The 13,853-nt window shown below is 42.1% G+C and overlaps 1 protein-coding gene across 2 annotated transcripts in view; it reads left to right on the top strand.

Annotated features, from left to right (window-relative positions):
• The window catches only part of TGM6 (transglutaminase 6), a 53,293-nt gene extending 42,627 nt beyond the window's left edge, over positions 1 to 10,666 (top strand). The window contains exons 11-13 of one of the 2 annotated variants that reach the window (XM_054466672.1): positions 8,281 to 8,435; positions 8,728 to 8,861; positions 10,403 to 10,666. In XM_054466672.1, the coding sequence (XP_054322647.1) occupies positions 8,281 to 8,435; positions 8,728 to 8,861; positions 10,403 to 10,556 (443 nt within the window). In that variant the 3' untranslated portion in view covers positions 10,557 to 10,666. The remainder of the gene's footprint in view (positions 1 to 8,280; positions 8,436 to 8,727; positions 8,862 to 10,402) is intronic. The other variant, XM_054466673.1, reaches the window with a different exon arrangement.
• Positions 10,667 to 13,853: the final 3,187 nt, after the last annotated feature.

The raw sequence follows: 13,853 nt of genomic DNA, 5'->3' as shown, positions 1-13,853 counted from the left end.
AAAAAAAAAAAAAATTACCAATCTCAGGTCATCTAGATTTTCTCCCATGTTATCTTTAAGAGTTCCGTAGTTTTGCATTTTACATTTAGGTCAATGATTCAGTTTAGTAAATTTTGTAAAGAATGTAAGTCCTGTGTCTAGATTGTTTTTCCCCGTGTGGATATCCAGTTGCTTCAGCACCACTTGTTGACTATCTTTTCTCCATTGTTATTTCCTTTGCTACTTTGTCAAAGATCAACTGACTATATTTGTGCAGGTCTATTTCTGAACTCTCTTCTATTCCATTGATCTAGAGGCATACCCCAGAGATATTGCAGGTTTGGTTCCAGACCACCACAATAATAGGAATATTGCAATAAAGCAAGTCACACAAATGTTTTGGCTTCCCAGTGCATATAAAAGTTATGTTTACATTATACTGTAGTCTATAAAGTGTGCAATAGCATTATTTCTTTTAAAAAATATGCATCTTAATTTTAAAATACTTTATGGCTATAAAATGCTAACAATCGGGGCCAGACACAGGTGGTGCATACCTGTAATCCCAGCACTTTGGGAGGCTGAGGCAGAAGGATCACTTGAGCTCAAGAGCTCAAGACCAACCTGGGCAACATGGTGAAACTCCATCTCTACAAAAAAAAAAAAAAGAAAGAAAGAAAACAAAAAAATTAGCCAGGTATGGTGGTACACACCTGTTGTCTCAGCTACTCAGAAGCGAGGTGGGAGGATCACTTGAGCCCGGGAGGTCAAGGCTGCAGTGAGCTGAGATCCTGCCACTGCACTCCAGCCTGGGTAACAAAGGGGGACTCTTTCTCAAAAAAAAAAAAAGTTAACAATCTGAACCTTCACTGAGTCATAATCTTTTTGCTGGTGGAAGGTCTTGCCTCAATGTTGATGGCTGCTACCTTAGTTTATAAAGCAGTGGCAGGGTTTGAGAGGATTGACTCCAAGTTTGAAAGAAGTTCTACAGTGAGTAAAATGCTATCAAACACCATCACAACACTACTACCTGATCAGGGTAGTGGTTGCCAAAGGTTGGGGTGGTTGTGGCAATTTCTTAAAATAAGACAACAATGAAATTTGCCACATTGAATGACTTTCTTCCTTTCACGAAGGATTTCTCTGTAGTATGCGATGGTGTTTGATAGCATTTTACTCACAGTAGAACTTCTTTCAAACTTGGAGTCAATCCTCTTAAACCCTGCCACTGCTTTATCAACTAAGTTTATGTAATATTCAAAATCTTTTGTTGCCATTTCAACAATGTTTAGAGCATCTTCACCAGGAGTAGATTCCATCTTTGAAAAACACTTTATTTGCTCACACATAAGAAGCAACTCTTCATCTGTTCAAGTTTTACCATCAGATGGAGCAATTCAGTCACATCTTTAGGCTGCACTCTAATTCTCTTGCTGTTTCCACCACATCATCAGTGACTTCCTGCACTGAAATCTTGAATCCCTCAAAGTCATCCATAAGAGTTGGAATCAACTTCTTTCCAACTCCTATTAATGTTGATATTTTTACCTCCTCCCATGAATCATGAATAACTAAATGGTGTCTAGAATGGTGAATCTTTTCCAGGAGGTTTTCAATTGGCTTTGCCCAGATTCATTAGAGGAATCATTATCTACGGCAGCTATGGCTTTATGAAATGTATTTCTTAAATAAAAAGACTTGAAAGTTAAAATTACTCCTTGATTCATGGTCTGCAGAATGGATGTTAACAGGCTTGAAAATAACATTAATCTCATTGTACACGTCCATCAGAGTTCTTGAGTGACTAGGTGCATTGTCAATGAGCAGTAATACTTTGACAGGAATCTTCTTTTCTGATCAGTAGGTCTCAACTGTTGGCCTAAAATATTCAGTAAACCATGCTATAAACAGATGTGCTATCGTCCTGGCTTCATTGTTCCTTTATGGACCACAGGCAAAGTAGATTTAGCATAATTCTTAAGGGCCCTAGGATTTAGAAATGGTAAATGGGCATTGGCTTCAACTTAAAGTCACCAGCTGCATTAACTCCTTAATGCACAGTGTCAGCCTGTCCTTTGAAGCTTTGAAGCCAGGCATTGACTTCTGTCCAGCTATGAAAGTCCTAGATGGCATCTTCTTCCAATATAAAGCTATTTTTTCTACATTAAAAAATCTGTTGTTTTATGTAGCCATCTTCACCAGTGATCTTAGCTAGAGTCTCTGCATAACTTGCTGTTGCTTCTACATCAGCACTTGTTGCTTCAGCTTGCACTTTTATGTTATAGAGATGGCTTCTTTCCTTAAACCTTATGAACCAACCTGTGCTAGCTTCAAACTTGTCTTCTGTAGCTTCCTAATGTCTCTCAATCCTTATAGAATTGAAGAGAATCAGGACCTTGCTCTGGATTAGGCTTTGGCTTAATGTAATGTTATGGCTGCTGTGATCTTATATGGAGATGACTAAAACTTTCTCCATATTAGCAATAAGGCTATTTTGCTTTCTTATCATTCCTATGTCACTTTTAGTTTCCTTCAAGAGTAGCACTTTTAATTTCCTTCAAGAACTTTCCCTTTGCATTCAAAACCTTGCTATTTGGCACAAGAACCCTAGCTTCTGGCCCATCTTGGCTTTCTATGTGCCTTCCTCACTAAGCTATCATTTCTAGCTTTTGATTTAAAGTGAAAGACATATAACTCTCATTAACTTGAACACCTAGAGGGCATTGTAGGTTTATTAATTGGCCTAATTTCAATATTGTTGTGTATCCAGGAATAGGGAGGCCTGAGGGAAGGGAGAGAGATGGGGAAATGGCCAGTGAGTGGAGCAGTCAGAACTCACACAACATTTATCAATTAAGTTCAACATCTTACAGGGCATGGTTTGTGGTGCCAGCAAACAGTTACAATAATAGCATCAAAGATCACTGATCAAGGGCTGGGCACAGGGGCTCACATATGTAATCCCAATCCCAATCACTTTTGGAGGCCAAAGTGAGAGAATTGCTTGAACCTAGGAGTTTGAGACCAGCTTGGGCAACACAGCAAAACCCCGTATTTACAAAAAATTAAAATAAAAAATATATGCTGGGTGTGGTGGCATGCTTCTATAGTCCTAGCTACTTGGAGTCTGAGGCAGGAGGATTGCTTGAGCCCAAGAGTTGGAAGTTTGCAGTGAGCTATGATCACACCACTGCACCTACAGCCTGGGTGACAGGGCAAGACCTTGTCTTAAAGAAAAAAAAAAAAGATCACTGATCATAGAAGCAAACACACGCTCTTGGAAAAAATGGCTCTTATAGACTTGCCTGACTCAGGGTTGCCACAAACCTTCAATTTGTAAAAAATGCAATATCTGCAAAGTACAATAAAATGAAGCACAATAAAATAGGGTATGCCTGTCTTTGTCCATTTTTTCACTAATACCACACTGTCTTGATTATTGTACCTTTATAGTAAATCTTGAAGTCAGGTAGTGCTAGTCCTCTAACTTTGTTCCTCTCCTTCAATATTGTACAATTGTACAATTGTATTGACTACTCTGGGTCTTTTGCCTCTTGACATAAACTTTTTTATGTCATGGCTCTTTAAAAAAATCTTAACTGATATATCATAATAGTACATATTTTGTGGGTACACGTATTTTGATACATGTATAGAATGTGTAACAATGAAATCAGGGTAACTGGGATATCTATCACCTTATACATTTATCTGTATCTTTTCTTTGTGTTCAAAACAATACAATTTATTTATTCTAACTATTTAGAAACATACCATAAATCACTATTAATATAATTTCCCTACTGTATTATGAAATATTAGAACTTATTCTTTCTAACTATCTTGTACCCATTATCCGACTTCTCTTCATTCCTGCCTCCCACCCACACATAAAGTTTGGAATCAGTTTGTCAATATCCACAAAATAACTTCTTCAGATTGCATTGAATCTATAGATCAAATTAGGAAAAATTGACATTTTGACAATATTGAGCCTTTCTATCCATGAACATGGAATATCTCTCCGTTTATTTAGTTCTTTGATTTCTTTCATCACAGTTTTACAGTTCTTCTTGTGTAGATCTTGTAAGTATTTTGTTAAATTAATGCCTAAGAATTCCATTTTTGGTGGTGCTAACATAAATGGTATTATGTTTTTAATTTTAATTTCCAATTGTTCATTGCTGGTATATACGAAAGTGATTGACTTCTGTATATTAGTAATCTTATACCCTGTATCCTTGCTATTACCACTCATTATTTCCAGGATTTTTTGTTTGTTGTTGTTGACAATTCTTTTGGATTTTCTACATAAACAATTATATCATATGTCAACAAAGACTGTTTTATTTCTTCCTTCCCAATCTGTATACATTTTATTCCCTTGTTTTGTCTTATTGCATTAGCTAGGACTTCCAATATGATGTTGAAAAGGAATAGTAAGAGGGGACATCCTTGCCTTGTTGCTAATCGTCACCATCAAGGACAATGTTTGCTGTAGGTTTTTTGTAGATGTTCTTTATCAAGTTGAGTAAATTCTTCCTGTATTCCTAGTTTGCTGAGAGCTTTATCAGGAATGGGTGTTGGATTTTATCAAATTCTTTTTCTGTATCTATTGATATGATCATGTTATTTTTTCCTGTTGATTTGATGGACTATATTAATTGACCTTTAATATTGACCCAGCCTTACATGCCTAGAATAAATCCCACTTGATCATAGCATGTAATTTTTTATACATTGTTGATTCAATTTATCAATATTTTGTGGAGAATTTTTGCATCTATGTTCATATTGGTCTGTAGTTTTCTTTTTCTTGCAATGTCTTTGTCTGGTTTTTGGCATTAAGGTAATGCTGGCCTCACAGAATTAATTAGATAGTATTTCTCTGCTTCCATTTTCTGGAAGAGATTGTAGAGATTTGCTATAATTTTTTTTCTTAAATGCTTGGTATAATTCACCAGTGAACCCATCTGGGATTAATGTGTTCTGGTTTGGAAGGTTATTAAGTACTGATTCCATTTTTTAGTAGATATAGGCCTATTCATGTTGTCTGTTTCTTCTTATGTGAGTTTTAGCAGATTTTTTCTTTCAGGAACTGGTCCCTTTCATCTAGGTTATCAAACCTGTGGGCATAAAGTTGTTCATAATATTCCTTTACTATCTGTTTTTTTCTAACTCTTCAAAGTTGTTACCTTTACTATCCTTTTAACGTCCATGGGATCTGTAGAGATGTCCTCTCTTGCATTTATCATATTAGTAACTTGTGCCTTCTCTCTTTTTTTTCTAAGTTAGCCTTGCTAGAGGCTTATTGGCTTTACTGATCTTTTCAAAGAACCAGCTTTTGGTTTTGCTGATTTTCTCTATTGATCTCTGATTTTCAATTTTACTGATTTCTGCTCTAATTTTTATCATTTCTTTTCTTCTGCTTAAGATGAATTTAACGTGGTCTCCTTTTTATAGTTTCCTAAAGCAGAAGTTTAGATTATTGGTTTTAGATCCTTCTTCTTTTCTATCATATGTATTGAATACTATAGACTTCTCTCTAAGCACTGCTTTTGCTGCATCCTACAAGTTTGTGTGTTGGGGGAGGGGTGTTTGTTTGTTTGTTTTGTTTTGCTTTTCAGACAGAGTCTCATTCCGTCACCCAGGCTGGAGTGCAGTGGCACAATCATGGCTCACTGTAGCCTCAACTTCCCGGGCTCAGGTGATTCTCCCTCCTCAGCCTCCCAAGTAGCTGGGACTACAGGCATGCGCCCACAAATTTTGATAAGTTGTAGTTTCATTTTCATTTACTTCGAAATACTTTTAAATTTCTCTTGAGACTTCTTCTTTGTCTCATGTGTTCTTCTTTAAGTGTGTTGTTTAATCTCTAGATATTTTAGATTTTCAGCTCTCTTTCTGTCATTGATTTCCAGTTTGATTTCATTGTGTTCTGGGGGCATATATTGCATAATTTATATTATTTTAAACTTGTTAATTTGTCATTTATGCCACAGAATGTGATCAATTTTGGTGAATGCTCCGTGTGAGATTGAGAAGAATGTGTATCCTGCTGTTGTTGGATGCAATATTCTACAGATGTCAGTTACGCCCAGCTGAGTGACGGTGCTATTGAGAACCATTGTTCTAGGGAAAGGGGTCTTAGCTTTTATTAGATTGTTAGTGGAGTCTATGAGTCAGAGAACTTCAAAAAGCCCTGATGCAAACATTTTAAAGGGCTCCTTTTCTCCTCCTTTCTCCCAGGGTCTGAGCTGATGCCCAAAGCTCTGCTCATGTGTATCATATGGTGGCATATGATGGTTCTCATGCTGGAGACTGAGAATTTACATTTCTAACAAGTTCCCAGGTGACACTGATGCTGCCAGTCCTAGGACCACACTTGGAGAACCGTGGTCTATCACCATGCAAGGAGTAAATGATATAATGTGTATAAAGTATTTGGCATCATTCCTACTACCTAATGAACATTCAATTTATGATGTTTATTATCAGTGTTTTTGATATTATTATCAATAATAACACATTATCAATAAAATAATAAATCAATAAATCAATAAAATAAAAATAATAATACCCGCACATGGAATTGTTGTAAGGATTAAATAAGTCAATCTGTGAAAGCGCTTCCAAGTGCAGTACACTTTAATCCCTTAGTAAAAGTTAGCTTTTATAATTGTAATTATTATTGTTATTGTTATTGTTATTTTGAGATAGAGTCTCTCTCTGTCGCTCAGGCTGGAGTGCAGTGGTGCAATCTCAGCTCACTGCAACCTCCACCTCCTGGGTTCAAGCAATTCTCCTGCCTCAGCCTCCCAAGTAGCTGGGATTACAGGCACACATCACCAAGCCCTGCTAATTTTGTAAATTTTTTTAGTAGAGACAGAGTTTCAACATGTTGGTCAGGCTGGTCTCGAACTCCTGACCTCAGGTGATCCACCCGCCTTCGCCTCCCAAAGTGCTGGGATTACAGGCGTAAGCCACTGCACCCGGCCTATACTTATTATTTATTACTGTTATTGTAACAAAGTTTCTTCCAATAATGACCTACTGAACTAAGGGAGCCCATGAAACAAAATCATACTTTAACATGTGAATCGGCATACTGGCATTCAGGAGAATCTACGATATTCAAAGCCCTGGGGTAGCAGAGCACATGAGCCAAGTTGAGCCCTTTAAGGACTTTTCCATGAGTTAAAAACTCAGATGACTTCAGAGTCAGGAAGAAAATAGAAATAAAAGAAACAGTGGGAGTAGAACAATAGGGAATGAGAGGGCCTGGGAGCAAACCAGAAAGAGCACATTGAACCTAAAAGAAAGAATATATAGTAGTCAGAAAAAAAAAATATATGGTCCGGGCACGATGGCTCACACCTGTAATCCCAGCACTTTGGGAGGCCAAGGCAAGCGGATCATGAGGTCAAGAGATCGAGACCATCCTGGCGAACATGGTGAAACCCCATCTCTACTAAGAATACAAAAATTAGTTGGGCGTGGTGGCATGTGCCTGTAGTCCCAGCCACTCAGGAGGCTGAGGCAGGAGAATTGCTTGAACCCAGGAGGTGGAGGTTGCAGTGAGCTGAGATCATGCCACTGCACTGCAACAGAGAGAGACTCCATCTCCAAAAAAAAAAAAGACTGAGGTTTGTGGTGATCCATGCTTACAAGAAAAGAATACCTAAGTAGGATGTTTGTGACTGGTGAGAGGGAGACAGAGATGGCCAGGACCACAGGAGCTCAGAGAGCATGAGAGCACCGGGAGGAGGTGTCAGTGAAGACTTCCCTCAGTTGGTGGGGCTGACCAGGACTGGGCCTTCATGTAGGTGGCCGTTTGGAAAAGTTGTCGAGAAATTGGCCTTACGGGATTGGAAGATTGAGGCATGCCTTTGGTCTTCCTCTTCTCTGCACCTAGCACATAGTAGGTGCTGAATAAACAGTGAAGGATGGGATGAATGGTTGATGGGCTGAGAGATTTCCATCTTGAATAAGTAGGGAAAGCTTGGAAACATCTCTGGGGGCTCTTGGAGAAATAATCTGGTATTGTGGTAGCTCCCTGACCTAAATTTGACTCCCACCTCATCTTAATTTCTTGGTTTACTTCCTATATGAGTTTGAACAGGAAAATACCCGCCCTGGGCCTTAGGTTTCTTCATTTGAGAAATGTGGAGAATAAAGTCTGTCTCAGAATGGTTGCAAGGACCAGAGAGAAAGGAGCTGTTAGTTGGGCATTCCCTTCCTTCTTCCCAGTGCTGTTGAAGAAAGACATCAAGCCCCAACTCCCACTTCTGCTTTCCCTTCCAGAGAAGAGAATCCCAATTACAATATCTTACTCTAAGTATAAAGAAGACCTGACAGAAGACAAGAAGATCCTGTTGGCTGCCATGTGCCTTGTCACCAAAGGAGAGAAGCTTCTGGTGGAGAAGGACATTACTCTAGAGGACTTCATCACCATCAAGGTGACCTCAGCCTGCATCTACCATGCTGTTCCTAGTGGCACCCACTCCCCAGAGCTGGGGGAGGGCGTCAGAAGCTGGGGGGTTTGTGCCTTTAACTCCAGCTTTAGCTCTCCAGGGTGGGAGGAGTGGGTTGGACATAAGGGGATGGGTGCAATAGTGGCATTCAGCAATGGGGTATATGGAGGCAGGGGTGGACATGACTAATGATCCATCCTCTAACTCAGCCAGGACCATCAGTTTCCTAGAGGGAGGAGGGGTAGGCGCAATTGCTCATGGGTGTTGTCCCCTTCAGGTTCTGGGCCCAGCCGTGGTGGGAGTGGCAGTTACAGTAGAAGTGACAGTAGTCAACCCCCTCTTAGAGAGAGTGAAGGACTGTGCGCTGATGGTGGAGGGCAGCGGCCTTCTCCAGGAACAGCTCAGCATCGAGTAAGTGCCAGCCTGGGGGACTGGCAGGGAATGGGGCTCCCTTCCTTATGGATGAGCCAGAGAGAAGTTGCCAGGGATGGGGGTTGTGGGAGATTCTGGACACCCCAGGAACCAGCCCACAGCCTATACATATCAGCCTTCATTCACTTATTTATTCCTTCATTCATTCAATCATTCATTTACTCAAATCATATAACTCATTCACTCAGTCATTCACTCATATCATTCATCCATACTTTCACTTATTTATCCATTTATTCACTCACTTTCATTAATTTGCTCTCTTCCACTCATTCATTCATGCATTCTTCAATTTGCTTACTCATTTATTCACTCACTTGCTCATTTTTTCATTCACTTATTCCTACATTTATGCTTCACTCATTCATTCACACATGTTCCCATTAGTTCATGGATTTGTTTATTTACTTATTCATTGTCAACCATTAATTCACTCCTTCATTATTCTATTCATCCACTTGCTACTCATGTGGTCCTTGATTATACTGACCTGTGCTCTCGCCCATGTGTAATTGTTAGGAACTAAGATGTACAGAAGGCGTTTTGCCTGGAGAAGGGCTCTCAGATACAGATGGCCCTTCACATAAGGACAGTGTGATTTGTGAAAAAGATCTTGTCCAAGGTCTGAGGTAGCAAAAGCAGCCCTTAAGTGAGAGTGGGGCCAGGAAGAAGTTCCAGTGGAGCTGGTGTTTGAGCTGAGCCTTAAATGATGAATTTAAGCAGGATTAACTGAGGACTCCTGGTTCCCATGTGGAAGAGACAAAGAATGGGCAGGAGGAGGACAGGAGATTTTCAGGTATCATGAAGGAAGGATGGTTTGCCAGGCAAAGGTCTTGGTGTTGACACCTGATGGCTGGTGTTGTCAGGGAAGTTCTCCTGGAAGAAGACAACTTGATTTGGGCCTTGGGTGGATTGGAATAAGAAAGGCATCCTAGGTGGGAGGAACAGAGCAGATGAAAGCCCAGAGGAGGGAAGTTCAGGGCACAGACAGAAAACTAGCCTGGCTGGATAGGAGGAGTGCGGCTGGTAGAAGAGAAAATTAAATTGGAAACATGTTTTTTTGGTTGTTGTTTCTGTTTGTTTGTTTGTTTGTTTTTTAGACAGAGTCTCACTCTGTTGCCCAGGCTGGAGTGCAGTGGTGCAATCTTGGCTCACTGCAACCTCCCCCTCCCAGGTTCAAGCGATTCTCCCATCTCAGCTTCCTGAGTAGCTGGGATTACAGGTGTGCACCACCGTGCCCGGCTAATTTTTGTATTTTAGTAGAGGTGAGGTTTCACCATGTTGGCCAGGCTGGTCTCGAACTCCTGACCTCAGGTGATCCACCTGCCTCGGCCTCCCAGTGTGCTGGGATTACAGGAGTGAGCCAACGCACCTGGCCTGGAAACATGTTGATAAGGCTTGAATGTCAAGCCACAAGGTGAACTTGATCCTGAGGAGTCTGGGGAGCCGTGGATTGGCAGGCCAGACTCAGAATGGCAAGAGGACTGACAGTCTGCCTTTCTCCCCTCCTTTTCCTCCAGTGTGCCCACCCTGGAGCCTCAGGAGAGGGCCTCAGTCCAGTTTGACATCACCCCCTCCAAGAGTGGCCCAAGGCAGCTGCAGGTGGACCTTGTAAGCCCTCACTTCCCAGACATCAAGGGCTTTGTGATCGTCCATGTGGCCACTGCCAAGTGATGGATCATGAGGGACTGAGAGGGGTGGATTCGGCCCCTGTCCTCCTCCTGCCCATTCTTTGTCTCTTCCACATGGGAACCAGGAGGCCTCAGTTAATCCTGCTTCAACCTCTCCCCTACTTTGAAAACTTAGGCAAGTTCCTTCTCCTCCTGGGCCTCAGTTTACTCTTCTGTAAAATGAAGTGTTGCACTCAGCAATCCTTAAACTTTTGGACAACCATGGATGATGTAAGAACCTAGGGAGCCTCTCCAACCTTCATCTCTCACCGCCATGGCTGGGAGGCTGACAGACCCGAGCATCAGAGAAACCCTGGCCCACTCAGCTCTGCCATCTTCCGCCCTGCCAGCTCGCTGTCACCCTGGCTGACCCTTGGACTCTCCTTGCTTTTCAAATGCCCTGGCCACATCAAGAGCCAAGGATCCTCCCCACAGTCCTGACAGAGAACCCAAAAGTATCAGAGCTGGAACCTAACCATCCCTCAACACTCCCATTACAGAGAAGAAGGAAACTTACAGAGGCCACAGGGTGAGCTAGAGGCAGAGTTGAGGCCCGTGTGTGTGCCATTTATACCTCCTAAGTCCCGATCCTAAAAAGCATTAGATTTTAAGCAAAGGGAGATTTTCCCTCAGTGAAGACACAGGCCCAGGATCTGAGGGGCGACTGCTGCCTGGGATAATCTAAGAAGATAAAGGAAGGGCCCAAACTGGATTGCATTTCCCTAAAATCTGCAGCCCCAAATCTGAAGAGGGCCAGTGACTAACAGCACAAACAACAGCCAACACCTCACAGGGCTCAACTTACACAATTCTGACTGAACAATTAAAGTTGAGAAAATGTTTCATTCAGTGGGTGCCAAAACTGTTGTCCCCAGATCAGCTGCAAACAAGAGCAGAGCTTTCCGTGGAAATTGTAAACAAAGGATCAAGATCCTGAAGCATTTCTTCAAAGAATTGTAACAGGATGGAACATGACTTTACCAATGCAGTCCTAAAGACAAAGCACAATCGAAGCAATGGCTACCAAGAGGGGGAAGTGGTTCAGTCAAAGCAACAGTGGGCCGGCCAGCCAGGCGCAGTGGCTCACACCTGTAATCCCAGCACTTTGGGAGGTCAAGGTGGGTGGATCACTTGAGGTCAGGAGATCGAGACCTGCCTGGCCAGGTGAACCCCATCTCTACTAAAAATACAAAAATTAGCCAGGTGTTGTGGTGTGTGCCTGTAATCCCAGCTACTTGGAAGACTAAGGCAGGAGAATCACTTGAACCCAGGAGGTGAAGGTTGCAGTGAACCGAGATTGCACCACTGCACTTCAGCCTGGGCAACAGAGCAAGACTCTGTCTCAAAAAAAAAAAAGTGGACTGGTCAGGTGCAAAGCTTGTGGAAACTTTTTTGAGATGCTCAAGACATTTTGCTTGTCGGCTTTCTGCAGAACCAAAGAGTAACAACACCTGCTTATTATGAGTGTTTTGATAAAGTTAGCTGAAGCTTTCAGAAAAAGCCCCAGGAAAGCTTCACCAGAGAGTCCGTCTCCACCACAATAATGCTCCTGCTCATCCCTCTCATCAAAAAAAGGCAATTTTGTGAGACTGTTGACTAGAATTCATTAAGCATCCACCATACTGTCCTGATTTGGCTCCATCTGACTTCTTTTTATTTCCTAATCTTTTTTTTTTTTTTTTTTGAGACAGTCTTGCTCTGTCACCCAGGCTGGAGTGCAGTGGCGCAATCTCGGCTCACTGCAAGCTCTGCCTCCTGAGTTCAAGCGATTCTCCCGCCTCAGCCTCCTGAGTAGCTGGGATTACAAGTGTGTGCCACCACGCCCAGCTAATTTTTGCATTTTTAGTAGAGATGAGGTTTCACCATGTTGGTCAGGCTGGTCTCAAACTCCTGACCTCAAGTGATCCTCCTGCCTCGGCCTCCCAAAGTGTTGGGATTACAGGCATGAGCCACTGTGCCCGGCCTGTTTCCTAATCTTAAAAACAAAATCTTTAAAGGGTGCCCATTTTTCTTCGGTTGTGTTGAAAAAAAAAAAAAAAAAAAAAGACTGTGTTGACATGCTTAAATCCCCTGGACCCTCAGTTCTTTAGGGATGGACTAAATGGCAGGTATTATTGTTTACAAAAATATCTTGAAGTTGACAGAGCTCATGTTGAGAAATAAAGTTTCTACTTTTTATGTTTATATTTTAATTTTACTTTTCCATGAACCTTTTGAAGTCCCCTTGTAGGTGTTTAGGGAGGGGAACGTAGCTGAAGGTGGTGAGGGCCACCTGCCATGTAGCTCTGTTTCCAGTACAATGCTCTTGCCCTTGGCGCCTTCCAGTAGGACTTTAATGGGACAAAACTGGCCTCACTGGTTATTCCAGCCCCGGTGGAAAGCAGAAGCCACCTCAACAGCCAATGAGAAAGCCCTGCTTCTGAGTGGGAGAGTTGGAGAAATTGACAGAAGACAGCTTAGAAGTCCAAGGGAGAGTGTGAGTGGGAATGTGGTTTTGGAAATTACAAAGAAAAATGTGCAGGTAGGGAATTCCTTTCAGCTGGTAGGGCAACACCCCGACCATGCCCTTAACACAGGAAGGGCAGAACAGGTAGTTCAAGACTGAGAAAAGCCTCAGAGTTGGCTGGCCATGGGGCAGTCAGAAGGACACCAGCAACAGGGCTTTATTGAGCCTCAGGACTCCTGCTTCCATTGAGTCCCCCTGTCTCTTAAACACTATCTGAAACTTCATGAAGGCCCTTGACACCAAGTTAGGTCAGGGATCTGGACTTTCACATACCAGAGAGGCCTCCAAACCTTTAGAACAGAGGTTGGCAAACTTTTCTGCCAATGACCAGATAGTAAATATTTCAGGCTGTGCAGGCCATAGACTCTCTGTTACAACTACTCAACTCTGCTGCTATAGCATGAAAACTGCCATACTTAGTGCATAAACAAATGAGCCTGTATGAGTTGCAATAAAGTTTTATTTACAAAAACAGGTGGCAGGCCAAGTTTGGCCCACAGGTTGTAGTTGGCTGACCTTACTGTAGAACAACTCATTGCTTCAAATCTTGCTCCAGGACTGAGCTCTGACACCAGGCTACACCCTGCCCTAGGATCAAGCCCAAACCTGAACCAAGGCCAAGACCTTAACAAGCCCTGGACTGAAACTAGGATGAGGCTCCAGCTTGTGCTTGTGACCCCAAAGACAGCCGTGACTCAGAGGCTAACTAGGTCATGACCCTGATGCCAGATGTGCACTGGACCTTGGCCTCACACTAAGCCGTGGATCCTACCATAGCTAAATCCTGACTTGACT

This window comes from Pongo pygmaeus, chromosome 21, assembly GCF_028885625.2.
Source record: "Pongo pygmaeus isolate AG05252 chromosome 21, NHGRI_mPonPyg2-v2.0_pri, whole genome shotgun sequence".
Classification (NCBI taxonomy): domain Eukaryota; kingdom Metazoa; phylum Chordata; class Mammalia; order Primates; family Hominidae; genus Pongo; species Pongo pygmaeus.
This window is presented reverse-complemented; position numbering and strand designations above follow the sequence as displayed.